The 15,586-nt window shown below is 36.1% G+C and overlaps 1 protein-coding gene across 1 annotated transcript in view; it reads right to left on the reverse strand.

Moving 5' to 3' along the window:
• CNTNAP4 (contactin associated protein family member 4) overlaps window positions 1-14,843 on the reverse strand; it is a 334,655-nt gene extending 319,812 nt beyond the window's left edge. Inside the window, exon 1 of the mRNA XM_075828837.1 lies at window positions 14,323-14,843. Within this exon, the coding sequence (XP_075684952.1) occupies window positions 14,323-14,407 (85 nt within the window). The 5' untranslated portion in view covers window positions 14,408-14,843. The remainder of the gene's footprint in view (window positions 1-14,322) is intronic.
• Between the last annotated feature and the right edge of the window lie 743 nt (window positions 14,844-15,586).

Here is a 15,586-nt window from a genome sequence, read left to right on the forward strand (position 1 = left end):
TCTATAGATGGAGTCAAATCCGATTTCCAGAACAAGGGAATAAATAATTTAGCAGCTGTTATAAGAAAAGTAGCTAAGTCATTATTTTTAGGTATAAAGGAGTTAGAAGTAGCCACAATATAATGGTTTGTGGTGAAAAGGAGACCTTAGTAGAACAAATAACATTTATCTAATTTATAATTTCCCGCCAATAAACTTGGATCGCAGTACACTGCCACCATATGTGAAATAAAGTACCTTCATCACCATGACATCGCCAGCAGATATCAGATATGTCGGGATTAATCAGGTGTAACCAGGAAGATGTCTTATACCAACGTGACATCATTTTAGTGAGTGTCTCAAAATAGTTTTTTTGATCTTCATCTGAGAATGATATCTGTTAGTCCCTTTCCCATTTAGAGAGAAGATCTATCTTGTCGACCCTCCCCAGAGACAACAAAAAGTTGTACATGTTGGCCAGTTGGTTAACCCGTTCCTTTAATTGATTTTTACAATTCAATAAGGAATTTGGGGCGGAGAACCTTGTGGTATGTTTAGAACATTTCCCTTGAAAGTCATGAATTTGTATAAAATCTTTTAAGACCAAACCCGTCTTTCTAAGTAATAAAGGTAAGTATGTTTGGGTGTCTGTGTCAAAAAATGCAGAAAGTGTAGCATCTTTCAGGAGGTTCCAAAAGGAGGACTGAAGATGTCTCTTAGGGTCTATCAGAAAGGGTAAAAGGCTAAGGGGCAATAATGGGTAATTTTTGGAAAGGAGAGGACAGGAAATATTAATATCTTGCCAGACTCTAGTACCTGTAAGTAAGACACTAGAGCATATGGAGGTTGTAGTGAAGGGTTTTAGGCCCCTTAAATACAATTTGTTTACTAGTGCCAATAGATCTCTTCCCAAGTGTGTATATAAAGAAGAATGATCTGAATCATTTATTAGGGTCTTCCATATATTCAGATGATTTGCCCTATAAAAAGTATAAAGGTCCGGGACACCCAGGCCCCCATATCTGGGTTTCTGAATAAGAAGCTTATATCTCAGGTCGAGGACAAGCTTTGTTCTATAGCAATGAGGAGAACAATTTCCTGACTTTATAATAAAATGATCTGGGCATCCATATAGGCAAAGCTTGTAATAAGTACAAAAACTTAGGGGCTATAAATGTCTGGAGGAGGCTTTTGCCCCCCATCCAGGACATAAATGGGATCTTGAGAACCTTTAATTGTTCCTGAACAGCTATGAGTATAGGCAGATAATTACAAGAGAATAGATGCAAGGGATCTTTAGTAAGACGAATGCCAAAGTATGACAATCCATCTTCTAACCAGTGGAAAAGGGTGGCAGACTTAAGGTGGCTAGCAACTGTATCCGAGATAGATATACCTAGCATCTCCGACTTCTGAAAATTAATCTTGAAATTTGAGAATACACCCAAAGAGCTAAATAGATCTACAAGGTAGGGAATGGAGGTTAAAGGGTTAGTAGTCAATATTAATAAGTCATCCGCAAAAGCGGCAGTTGTGTGTTCGTGGGAACCTATGTTTATACCTTGTATACAAGGATCTTGTCTAATTCGTTGAATTAAAGTCTCCATGACCAGAATAAAGAAAGTGGGTGACAGGGGACACCCCTGGCGAGTGCCGTTACAAATATTAAAATATTTAGATAACAAGCCATTAACTAGGATGTTGATATAGTGAGAAAATAGCCTGAATAAATAACTGCGGTATACCAAATTTCCTCAGTGTAGCATCTAAACACTCCCAACTGACCCCATCAAAAGCCTTTTCGGCATCAGTGCCAAGAAGGACTAAGGGGATCCGGCGAGATTTAACATATTTAATTAAGCGAATCACTCGACAAGTGTTGTCTTTACCCTGTCTACCCATGATGAAGCCTGTCTGTTCCTATGAACTTAGGGAGCAGGGGTCCTATTCCTACAGCCAGTGCCTTTGCCCACCATTTTAGATACACATTTAAGAGAGAGATTAGCCTGTAACTACTACACAATGAAGAATCTTTAACCTTATATGGTAGGATCGTAATGTGAGCTTCAAGAGCTTGTTTCGGGAGAATATCTCCTCTAAGAAGAGAATTACATAGGGAGGTGAAATGTGGGAGTAAGGTGTTTTTAAATATTTTATAGTACCCCATTGGGAGGCCGTCTGGACCTGGGCTTTTTCCTGATGGCATAGAATGTAGAACTTTTTCAATTTCTTGCAGTCAACGCTTCCTCGTTCAAAGTAGGGAGGAAAATGGAGTTTAGAAATTCTAAAAGGAAAATCTTATGCGGGCCTTGAGTGTTAGGGACTTCAACTCTGTTATGTTGGTGGGATTCCTCTAATTAACTGCTCGCTTCTGGTCCTTCCACAAAATTTTTATTGAATTAAGGTCAGGACTTTGACTTGGCCATTCCAAAACTTTAACTTTATTCTTATTTAACCATTCTGTGGTAGAACGACTTGTGTGCTTAGGGTCGTTGTCTTGCTGAATGAGCCCCGTTCTCTTAAGATTCAGCTGATGGACAGATGTCCTGACATTTTTCTCTAGAATTTGTTGGTATACTGTAACTGGCTTTTTGGTTTTGCACTTTACTCATGACAAATCTGAAAATGGTCTATTTTTTTTTTAAACGCAATAGGCAGATGAGATGCCATATCAATCTCTTTGGATGACAGAGTTTTAACTTGCTTTTTATTTCACTGTGCACGTGTGCCCTGATATAATCATCATTACAGATGGTAGAAACAGTTGAGACTGTGTTTTTTGGGAAAAAGACTTAACAATGCTAAACTTCACTATGTGAAAAAGACGTGATTTGGTAAAGTTATTAGTGTGGCTAACTAGAAGGGGAAGTTTTTGGTGTGGTCGCCCTTGCTAGACAGAGTAACTAATGCCTTAAAGCAGACAAGCTTACCCTTTCAAGAACATTTTGTAGTCACAGCACATTATGATTGCAATTCGAGGGAAACATCTGGTTAGGAGTAATCCATCATTTCATTCATTTATTATTTATTTGGTAATTACTGTGGTGCCGACTTTTATTTGCCACAGTAGTACTAGTGCATTAAAAAGTTTATTATTTGTGAGGACACTTTGTGTGGTGATTTTATAAACATAAGGTTGATTTTTTTTATCTGTATAATTAAAAGTAAAGAATGATAATCAATTACTAGTATGGCAATCGATGTCATTTTATAAATGTAATTATGAATTTATTACAGTAATGTTTTTATATCAGTTTTCCTGTCTGTGCTAAAAATGAACAAATCAGTTACTTTTGTTACAAATCGTCTATCCTAGTTGACTTCATATATAATTAGTAAAGCTAAGGGCCTCTTCACATCAGCGTTGGCTTTCCGTTCTGGGGTTCCGTCTGAGGTTTCCGTCGGGTGAACCCCGCAACGGAAAGTGAAACTGAAACCTCAGCTTCCGTTTCCGTCACCATTGATATCAATGGTGATGGAAACATTGCTAATGGTTTCCGTTCGTCACAATTCCGGCAGGTTTACGGTTTTCCGACGGAATCAATAGTCGACTCCGCTATTGATTCCGTCGTTAAAACGGAAACCTGACGGAATGGTGACAAACGCAAACCATTAGCAATGTTTCCGTCACCATTGATATCAATGGTAACGGAAACGGAAGCTGTGGTTTGTTTGACTTTCCATTGCGGGGTTCACCCGACGTAAACCTCCGATGGAACCCCGGAACGCAAAGCCAACGCTGATGTGAACAGGCCCTAAGTTCACATCAAGTTTTAGCATCCTGTTAAAACGTCTTGTTTTTTTTATCATGTAGACAAAAAATGGAGGTCAAACAGGATGGTGCAATAGGATTCAACAGGATGCCTATTCTGTAGTCTCCCGTTTCCAAAGACTTGCATTGTACAGAAGAACAGATCTGTCTAAACAGGACAGAAATATAAGACAGTCTCCATTTATCTGTCCTCTTGAAGAAACAGATCCTGCTTGAAACTTATAAAAAGGGGACCAACAGACACTTTTAACCATGACAGAAGCCCCATTGAAAAACCAAGGATCTGTTTAACAGATACGTTTGAAAAGGAGAAAAAATACAAACTGACGTTTAAACAGGATTCCCAAACGTAATGTGAAAAGGCCCTTAAGTGGTCACTAACCTTTCAACAAACCTTACATAGTACAAGTGAATATAGAAATCTTTGTAATATATTAAATTAGGGAAAAATGGCTCTTGCTCCACTTACACTATATGGACAAATGCATTGGGGCAAATCTCTTAATCCTTGAATTCAGGTCACAATTTTAGAAAATAACTATTGCACATGACCAGTGTTCATAAAATGCAAAGTGAAGAAAGATATAGCCTTTTTACTTACGGCTCCAGGAATAATAGGCAGTGGTATTATTGCAAAGTGGAAGCGTTTAGGAACCACAGCAACTCAGTCAAGAAGTGGCAGACCATGTAAATTTACACAGCGGGGTTGCCGAGTACTAAGGTGCATAATGCATAAAAGTCGCCATAAATTCTTGATAAATTCTGTTGATTTAATAGTATAAGTATTCTAATCTTACTAGAATAGATATATATGTGTAGCTTCGCTTACATTATAGAATTTTTCCTTTACTAATAGAGCTAGATTAATAGATTGCACTAGATCATATTTAATTTACTAAATTATATTTAATAATATTTCATGTACTAAATTATATTTATTCACTTTTACCATTTTGATGCATTCTTATATATCTTTATGTATTTGTTCTCTTTATAACGCCATTAATAACGTCTTCTTTTTATAAATTTATATGGACTTTATGACTGCATAATGTAAAGCATAAAAAAAACGTAATCAATTTCTTAACTTGCTTTGGGTTTGGACTGGGCATAGTAACATAGTGCCCCCCCCCCCATGTTAATCCTGGATCTGCATTCAGTAAACTATATTTTCTTTTTACACACATTTAAACAAGCAGAATATAAAATTTGCATTGAGCCGCCATGATGTCGCTCTTTTACACGTCTCTGCCTTGCGTAACCATCATAGCGAAGTGAGAGTGGTGGAAATGAGAGCCACTGCGCACGTGCAGCAAAGAAACTAGGAAGTATTGTGTGACTGCCTTATTTAAGTGCCGCCAATTATTTTTTTCAAACAAAACATCGCCATGTAAGGCAATAATTCTGAAAAGATGCATTTACCAAAATTGAATTCAAAAGACATTCAATAACAAAATGTGACATAATTTCAGCATTCACAAGTAGGAAAAGGTCTCTGTCCCTAATGTGCCAGATCTGACATTCTAAACACCTTTAAGGTGTCAATCAAGAAAACAAAAAACCTATGTGGAAATATCTGCAACCTTTTGTTGTTGATCACATGAGAAATTGAATGATCAAAAAGGTGTGCTACTAAGAAAAAGAAAAATAGAAATATCTATTGCATAATAGCTTTAAATAAATAAGGTAATCCATATGGCTTTATTTCACTAACGGAAAGTTTATATAATCATATACAGTTTTATAATCTGTGCTTCTACTTGACTTGATATGCAAATATAAGGCTAGGTTCATACCATGCCTTGGCATTATGTGCCATTATGCCTATATAGGGTTAGTCTCTCAATGACCACATCCCTTTGCATTTGCTCTGTTAGAGCATATGGACATCATATAGGGGGTCCCATGCTCAGAACTCTGTTCTATGAGCCAGAACAGAGCAAATAACAAGCATTCATTTGAATGGATACATGTAATACTACTATTTCTTCTACTGCCACGGGGGAAATGAGCAACCAACGGAAACTTCATCCAGCAAAATCAGCTGTTTGGCCATAATAAAGAGGTTCTCTTTGATAAAACAACACCCTTAACCCCCATTGTAGAAAAAAAACCAAAAAAAAAACATGTAACATTCAGGGAAATTTTTGTATCGAAAAGCATAGTTGATTACAGCTGAAACAAACAAACAAACAAACAAACAAACAAACAAACAAACAAACAAACAACAAACAAACAAATGTTTATTGGCCAAACATATGTAAAAAGGAAACTCTCTTGGCATATATGTGGCAAATAGAAGACTATGGTCATGTTATACATATATTTCAGTAGCATTTCTTAAAGTATACACCAAAGAGCCTAAGCAATCTACACTTCTGCAGTCCATCTAAGCACACTACAGTACACTTTTATGTATAGGTCGTCCAGCTATATAGGTTTTATAAGTGTTTCATAACTGATCTTTGATTTCAGAATGAGCAAAAGTAACAGTAAGTGGAAAATGAATTCTCACTTGGTGCAAATGACAGAACTCCCTTTAAAGCATCTCACAACTTCTTATGTCTATTAGATAGAACATTTGCATTAATGTGTTGCCATGGAGCTGGTTTTTTTTTTTTTCCTATTTGGATACAATCTGTAATTTACTGTTCGTTTAAAGTTTTAATACTTACTAAAGCAATTCTGTCACTGTTTAAATATTCCATTAAACAAGTTTTTGATTTCTACAAGGCTTTGTGTAACCTGTGTAGCATACAAATCATACAGATCAACATTCTTATATTGAAATTATTCATGACTTTGTTAGACAACTTTTTTTTTTTCCTTGTTTTTATTTGCCTGCTATTAATGAACATTTAGCTTGGATTTCTCCAACATAAAAACATAATCTTCTATTTGGATTACTTGTTTACCAGCAGAAACATTTGGAGTAGTCTCATGTGCTTAGTTAATATTTAGTAAAATAAACAAACAAACCTGCAGACATTATTCTACAGATCAGCCATCTCATCAATGGATAGAGCCTATGCTTGAGTCAGTTTTAGCACAATACTAATGCCTTTTAGATATCAGGGGACCTGTTAGGATTTAAACCCAGGAGCTTCTGAGTAGCAGACAAGGGCTGTTCTTGTTGAGTCACTGGTGCTGTTGGACAGCTCCAGTGCTGGATTTAGTGTCTAGCTTCTCATTGATTCTTGTCTCTCTGGATTCCTTGCCTGAATTGCCTAATTGGACTCACCATTATGGCTCCTATATAAGCCTGAACTTTACAGTGCCTCTCTGCCCGACTATTGAGCTTACTTTCTGCTTCTCGTTATTACGTATTGCTGTTTATCTGTGTAACGGACCTAAACTATTAGGAAGTGATTACAGGGCTTATTTTCAGGCATATTTTGAAGTGCAAAATGCTTATATTAGAAAATACACTTGCAAACAATTTACCATTGATTTCAATAAGAAATAAACTCTGTAGTTCATATGAGGCGTATTTTTATGGTGCTGAATTTAAATAATGCCTTGAAAAAATACGTAGCATACGCCACTGTACTCTATGGAATCACTGTACTACTGCTAAAATAGACAACGATTCCTGTCGTCATAAATTTAGACTGTGCCACTAGACTTCCAGTCCCCAAGCAGCACTGTAAAAATCTATTACAATCTCGTAATCAGCGCGACGGGGGACCAGAATGTATATTAGCGAGTGTACTCATATACTGCAATGAGTACACTGCTAATACTTTTCAGTCCCCACATAACCCCTTTAATCCTATAACAATAAAATTGCTTGCAAAATGCTCCTCTGTATTTACCCCTGAGATCCCACTTCTGTATGTTCTGATGCCTCCATCTCCCCAGTTATCAACTATTTCCATTAGTAAAATTTAAGTAAATTAACTAAAATTGTCTGGGAGCAAGAACAGGTGAGTTAGAAGATATAGACTGTACATTTTACTAGGGAAAGCCTGGTCTGGGCAGACCTTTCTGCAAAAGGGGAAGTGTATCATTACATGGCGGCATTAAAATGAATGGCCATTCATGTAATGCATGGACAACTTGAGTCTGGCCATAGTGTGAGGTGCACTTACAGAGTAACTATACATTCTGGTTCATAAAAGGGAGCCCGGATGGGGAAACCTCCTCTATCACATCCATATGCTCTTATACAATATATGGCCAATGTATGTCAACACCTCTCTTAATTATTGAGTTTAAATGTGGCACTTTCATAGGATGCCACCTTTGCCACAGGTCAGTTTGTGAAATTTCTGATCTGCTACATCTAGAACAGAAAACTTTAAGTCCAATTATTGTGACGTGGAGGCACCTGCGAGTAACAACAGCTTAGTCATACAGCGATAACCATGCAAACTCTTAGAACAAGGCTGCTGAGTGCTAAAGCCTGTGGCACGAACGTGGCAAATAAACATAAAGTAGTCAACCACTTTCCAACCCCTTTCAAATTCTTTAAACAGTCCTAGAAGACAGCAGAGAGTCAGACATGAATTTTCGGGACAATCGGGGTAATTGCAATGTGCAGCGAATAACTTCACACCAAATCAGACAGTCGATTTAATTTTGGAAAATTCGCTGATCTCTACTTATATGTGATTCCATTATAAGTACTGGCCAACTCAACATACCCTTTTCAACATTTTATGTTTGTGATAAAACAACATATTTGGTTCTCTGTGTGTGATAAAAATAACAGAGGGCTCGAAATTTTCTGTTGAATTTAATACAGCACACAAAGGAAACACAGCGCCTATAAACAGTATTTTGCTTATTTTGTATTAACATTGTATCACAGAGGATATAATTAGACATTTTTGACACTGATTAACAGAAAAAGAAACTAATGTCACAGTTAAAACATATCTCGACAGTGATATTATTTCATTACAATAATTAAACACAAAGTAATTAAATGTCTAACTAATAACACACTCAAATTCAGTGTTTAGTAGAGGCACCATTGGGAGCAATTAAAGCCTTGGGATTTTGTGGCTAAGTCTCTTTCATCTTGGTCACTCCAGGACCTTAAGGAGATTAGAACGTGTCATAAGGGCATGTTTACATGTGGCAGATTTGTTGCAGAAATTTCATAAAATCTGCTCCAAACATCTGAATGGGGTGATCTTTATACATTGATACATGCAGTATTCACATGGATTTCTGCAAACCCAATTCAGATTAATAGCACAGTCACAAAGCTTTCTGTAACACATCGGCCGCATGAGAACCCTAAATGTGATCAGATGCTGAGGTGGTTATTGCCTTGCTGGAAAATATATTTTCTCCCAAGTTTGAGTCCTCTTGCAAACAAAGAAACATCCCTATGACATGATGATACCATCTACATGCTTTACAGTAGGGTGTTATTTTGTCTTCATGGCATTGATACACCAGAAAAATGAATTAACTTTTGCCATATCCTGAAGGAATATGAAGTAAAATCACTTACATGAAGGGCATCTCCATATGACTAATTATTTGACTTCTTAGACTGCCCGTACTCATACCACATCTGCTGCCTATACGGACACCCTTAAACCAACAGTTTGTTTTAGGTGTGTCAAAGTTACAGGACTAAATAGTTATACAATATTCTGTGTTCAATAATTTTAATGAATATATTTTATCTTGTAGATGTTTTCACTTTAACTTTGTCAACTAGTAACTACATTTAAACACACTGTTATTTAATAGTCTTACATAACAAAACCTTATAGTCGTTGTCCGAGAGTATAAGAAAAACAAGCAGCATGTAGTAATGTTTAGCAAACCAAACATTACTAACCTGGTAAATCCCCCGCCACTCCAGCACCGATGCTCTAAGCAATGAAGGTTTCTATTAAACTACTTAAAGAGATCTTCTCAAACCATAATGAATTAATACAGAAAATATAGTGGAAAAATGTATGTTTTATTTGCTGAAATTATAACACTCTTGTGAGTGACAATCAGGTTCCATGATAAAATCTAACATTGAAAAGATATACTTGAACCTTTTCTTGGCCTTAACCATATATTTCATTCATAGTTTTGTATGCAGGCCCTACCACCACAAATGAACAGTAACTAAAACATACTGATGATAGAATCATAAGAAAACTAAAAAGGTTTATACAAGTACTAGATTATTTTAGACTTTCTTAGCACTTTTTTAGTGGTGAGATATTTGAGGAGGACATATCAGCTCCCCTAATGTCTGTTTTGGTAAATAATTTCCCATTAAATAATAATACTGGTGCACCTTTTCTTAAAACGGTCTTGTGCCGTTACTCTCTTTTTGCTCCTGGAAACGCAGTAATAATTTAACTATTAGGTGTCACTTTATCCCTTGTCAATAGGGCTGGTTGGCCAGTGTCCCACCTACGAGGAAGGGGCTTGTACTACCTCCAAAAAGGAATACAGGTACTGTCTAAATATTGAATACCTCCCACTAAATGACAGCGACATGCACAAAATAATTATAAATTCAATGAAAACTTTATTGTTGCATATAAATAGATAAAAATAGATAAATATACATGAAAATGTAAACATACCCACGATGAAGGATTAAGCCAAAGGTCTATAGTCAATCAGATACAGTACATATAGAAAATGGAAAATGCTAATGTATAATCAATGTGAGCCATATACAGATGTAGCCATCTTTATCTTGACGTTTAATGCTTTAAATACACAGTGTCAGAAAACTTTAACTTGACTTTTCCAATGGCTTTTCAATGGCTTTTGTTGTGTGATATCACGCTGCCCAAGTTATCAGAGTCAAGATAAACTTTGCTACATCTGTAAGTATACTAGGACTGGAGTATAAAGTTCAAAATGCATGCAATAAACCCATCAAATACCTAGATACAGGAGAAGTGGAAAATACAAAACAAGAGGTAACACACCCCGACACATTTTTTGCCCTGCTTCTTCTGGGGGTCTCAGAGTTGGAGCGTATAGGGTCACATCTTATTGACAAGAGGAATAGTAATACTAAGTTGTCATATTATTCATACAGTTTTCGGGCTAATAACAGAGCAATAACATGATAGCGAGGTAGTTTTATTGGTTGATTATTAAACTACTTCTATATTGGGTTGTAATGTAACAGAATTGAAGACGTCCCAAGATTTTAATGTATCTACATATGTAGGAGAGAAGAATTGTTCAATGTACATAGTAGACCTGTGTTTTTCATGTGGCACAATTCATTATGGTATAACAACGTGATATGTGAGCTGCAATACCAAATGCAGCCCATGGACAAGAGTGGCACTGTTTCTGGAAGAAAAAAAAATCAGAGCCTTTCTTGGAATCATGGACAAACCATTTAAATATAATGTATGTTCCTCTGCTTTAAAAGATAAGACTTTCAAATGCAAGAGAACAGCATAAGCAGTGTGCAGTACTGATATTGACTTTGCAGTAAGTCACAGTTACCCATATAGTAACTAAGTCAATGAAGACAATACAATTATCTATTTGATTGGTTCTTATGGAATATTGGGCTTCACCAAATTATCTACCAACTGCCATTTATAGCCAAATTAATTTTGTATTAATTGACTTCGGATTTATCTTAATATAAAAGCAACCTCTCATAATAGCACATTAAGACCAATCCACTCCATATACAGTATATGTTTAAAAATACCCCTTATGATTCACCTCACTTTGATATAGAAAAATAAAAACAGAAGAACATGATATGTAGAGAACTCAGCAGCAATTTCTGAGCCAGAAAATGTTTTCTTGAAGGTATTGGCATTGTGATAGGCACAAAGTCAATGTCAGACGGAGGCTCATCTTAGTTAAATGGGTTTAATTTAGGAAAGTTCATAGTCAGCAGCAGAATTCTACTGGTTGTTTTTTTCTAGTTAGGAGATTGTATTGACATCTCTATTCACTATGGGAGAAATTCAATGTTAAGCTGAAAACCTTAAAATAAAACTTGCTCAACACATTTACGATAATAAATAAAACCATATACCTGAATTATCTCTATATGGGGTAAATAGATAATCCGAATACTTTGGTGGCATACTTTATCTGCATATAGATGTATCAGAGCTGAATACTGTATTCTTTTCAGCACCATGGTCACTAACTAAATTAAGATAAAGAAGGACGTTTAACTAGTGTCCTAGAGACAATCTCACAAAACATATTGTGATACCAAAATCCATTGTGCCACATGACAAACACAGGTCTACCACATTGACCAGCTCAGCTCTCCTACATATGTAGACACAATCATATCTTGTGAAATCTTCAATACTGTTTCATTACAACCCAATATTTAGGTCGTTTAATATTCAACCATCCCAAATGCCTGACGGTAAATAAATTTTCGGACTAGGATGGGAAGAATTCTATTGGTGTTTTTTGCCACATTAAGCAGTTAGAGCGTCAACCAAGGAGATTCAGTAATATTTAAGACTTCTCTGTAAAAAGCAGGTGGCTGAAATACATACATAGGTCAGTGATGTATAACTTTTCCTGAGTTAATATCACTTATCCACTATTTCCTGCTATTAATGGAGTGAATTTTAAAAAGTTCTAAGCACTAAAAACTTAGTATGATATTTATGGCATTTCTATCCATTTTGTTATAGCTACTGAAGTGTTTTTCAGCTGAGAATACACTGTACAATGTCTATTAGTGCTTCATGACCCAGTTTCAGGCTACCAGCCAGAATCTGATTTACTGACTGACTGATTTACTATTGCAGAGCCTAACACAAATAAAACAGGCTCCCACAGTGGTAGCTGCTTTCCCCAAACTTTTTACCCCTCTGTTTCAATTGAATATATATCTGCTGTACATCCCTTTCTTTTAGAGACAACATTATTTATATATATATATATATATATATATATATATATATATATATGTATATGTATATAGACAATCAGCAATCAATTACATGGTCTTCAGTGGGAATTTTCTTGAATGATAGATGTGCAATGATACATTCCATACCCCTTCCGCACCATAAAAAAAGTGATCAATATTAAGATTTTTTTTATGCTAGATCTATCAAAACAAAAAACGTAAATATACATATGCATGACTGTAAATATAAGTAAAATATTGCATCCTAAATATCCCCATAACAGCAGTTGTTCAAGTCTAAAAAAGCAGGTACAAGGATTGTACGATAGTATAGTAGATACATATTAAAAAATGCCATATATCCTTATGCTTCTCTATTTTTTAAAGTTAATTAAGTCCCCCTTCAACTTAAGAATTAAGTCCCTTGTTACATGAATACTCTAGAAATGATATATTATGCCCTGTATACTGAAATGACTTTGCTTTGAATTTCTTATAGAATGTGCTTTAGTAGTAGGCACTTTGTTGCTTTTTAATATTTAATTCCCTATGCTGCTGCAAAGCTTGTGCTTCTTAAACTGTTATAGTGACCTCTAGTGCTTCAGCAGCTTTTCTCTACTACCACATATTGTCTTTATGGATTCCTGTACAATAGGTTATTTCCTTTCCATATCACTTACTATGTCAAACTTTGAATTGCAGTATTTAAGCTAAATGCACATTAGTGTTGAAGAGTGATATTAAATCCTATTGCATAATATATTAAGCAGAATGAACCACTTTTTTTTTACATCCCTGGATATGAATGAGGTCAGATCAGAAATAAAAAAAGAGAGGCAGTATCCACCGATGTCCCGTATTGAGGTATATTTGGTAGATATGAATGTTAAAGACATTGCCATATTTGCTGCTGGCATTTTACAGCCTAATTCTAATGTCGAGGAACAGTTGCTCTGTCCATGGGAAAGTCTACCCAGCCATCTCATCATATTTATGTCCATCAATGGGACTCTGCTACAATTCACTACTGAATCAACTCAACTCCACTATTCTTAAAATACCAGACACATTTGGCATAGGTAGTTAGGTCCATATATCTCTCCATCACCTTGTAGACTGTAATGCTTAGCAAACTGGGGCTGTCCCATGCATGCTAAATATATGTAGCAAAATAACACGCAAAAAGGCACCAAGCAACATACAAAATGTAGCATTGAGCAGAATCCTGTGCAGCAGTATAACACTACAAGTATCATGTATCCGATATTTTGTATACATCGTCCTGTATACAGTCTGCCATGTGAGTGTCTCAGTGTAGTTCTTTATTTCCTGCACATCTCAGGACAACATGCATTCCCTTGAAATGGTTAGTTGTCAGTCTGCAAATGATGCATTCCTAAAAAGTAAGGCAGGATGCCATAAAGTCACATATTATATATGAAATGGGATTAGACCACTATTATACTATATGGATTTTTGACTAAATAGTGTCTATGACATATACAGGACATTACACAAACGCTTAAAGGGGGTGTCTATAAACTTTTATATCCAATTAAGTATTGTTGGTATTAACAGTGTTAAGTTGAATGCACAATCTATACAACAGGAGTTCACAACATGTCAATACTTTACATTATCTGGCATTTCAGCACTTGGACAGCGCACACAATCTCACACACTCCATTACAACAAATGAAAGTAGGAAACAATGTATCACTGTACTTACATTTACTCCCTGTCACCCCAGTCATTGTATCATTCAGCAAGAGCAGAATAAGCAAGTTGAGAAAGATTGATGGGGCAAAATCCATCCTTAAATCCTCAGAGCACAGGAAAGTAGCAGCTTCTTTCAGTGAGGCTTCTTAGCACTTCACTACTTGCCCTTTGCCTCTTCTCTTGATGTCTAGCAGTGATTTCCAGCTGGCAGACAACTGAGACAAACGCACTCCTGTATCTTTTCTCAAAGACACCAACCACCAGCTCTTGCTGCTGCAGGTCCTCACAACAGCAGCAGTAGCAGCAGCTTCTTGTGGCTGAGACAGTCTGTCCAATTTCACACAATCACTCAGGGCTAAACTGTCAGACTGCTCCCCTGATCAGCTTGGTTACTGAAGCTTCACGTTCACAATGTGTCCTGCTTACCCCTTGTGGTGACAGGTGGGAAGTGTGACTCTGCGATGAAATGCAGACAATAAAATATGAAGCAGCTTCGCACATGTGCACCAGGACAGAGCCCTCTGCAGATGTCTTCTCTGCTCTCACTCTGCCCTGATCTCTAAACATTTTGGCACACAACATGTAAATCTATGAAAGGGGTAGTGGGTATGACAGGGCTGTCACAGCAGATGTCTAACTAAAAGAAGTGTCTTCTATTTGGCCCCTAGTATGTATAAATAATATATTACATATTATCAGTTAAATGTGTTCATAGAATTAATACTTTTTCCCCTCTGAAATATTAGCTACTAAATGTACTCTGACTATTTTTCTATAAGAATGTCCCTTGTTATGTGTTCTGAATATATTTAAGGTAATTTAAAGTGTTTCATAATAAACCTCATTTTTGTTTAGTAATTATAGGACAATGATGTTTAGTTTCTGTAAAGTATTTATAAAATACACTGAGAATAAAGCTTAGGAAGCAGGAGCAGCAACATCTGTATTTTGGCTATAGATCTTTTTGAATAATTGTTAGTGCATGTATAAAGAAATGCAGTCAAGGTTCTCTTATCATTCCTGTACATAGATTGATTCATATTTACAGTAAATAGGTGGGGACATTCTAATTGATTCACCTAGCGGCAAAGTTCAGACTGCTCTTTGGAAAATTTTTGCACTTTCAGATTGCCATCTTGTGGCATAAAAGAATAATACGTACAGAATGTCATGCAACAAGTTTAATCTATATTATTAATGTTTGGTTCTTAATTTGTACATTCCAGAGAATGTGCATTCATCTCATACATTAATGTTCTAATTATTATATTATA

This window comes from Rhinoderma darwinii, chromosome 1, assembly GCF_050947455.1.
Source record: "Rhinoderma darwinii isolate aRhiDar2 chromosome 1, aRhiDar2.hap1, whole genome shotgun sequence".
Taxonomy (NCBI): Eukaryota; Metazoa; Chordata; class Amphibia; order Anura; family Rhinodermatidae; genus Rhinoderma; species Rhinoderma darwinii.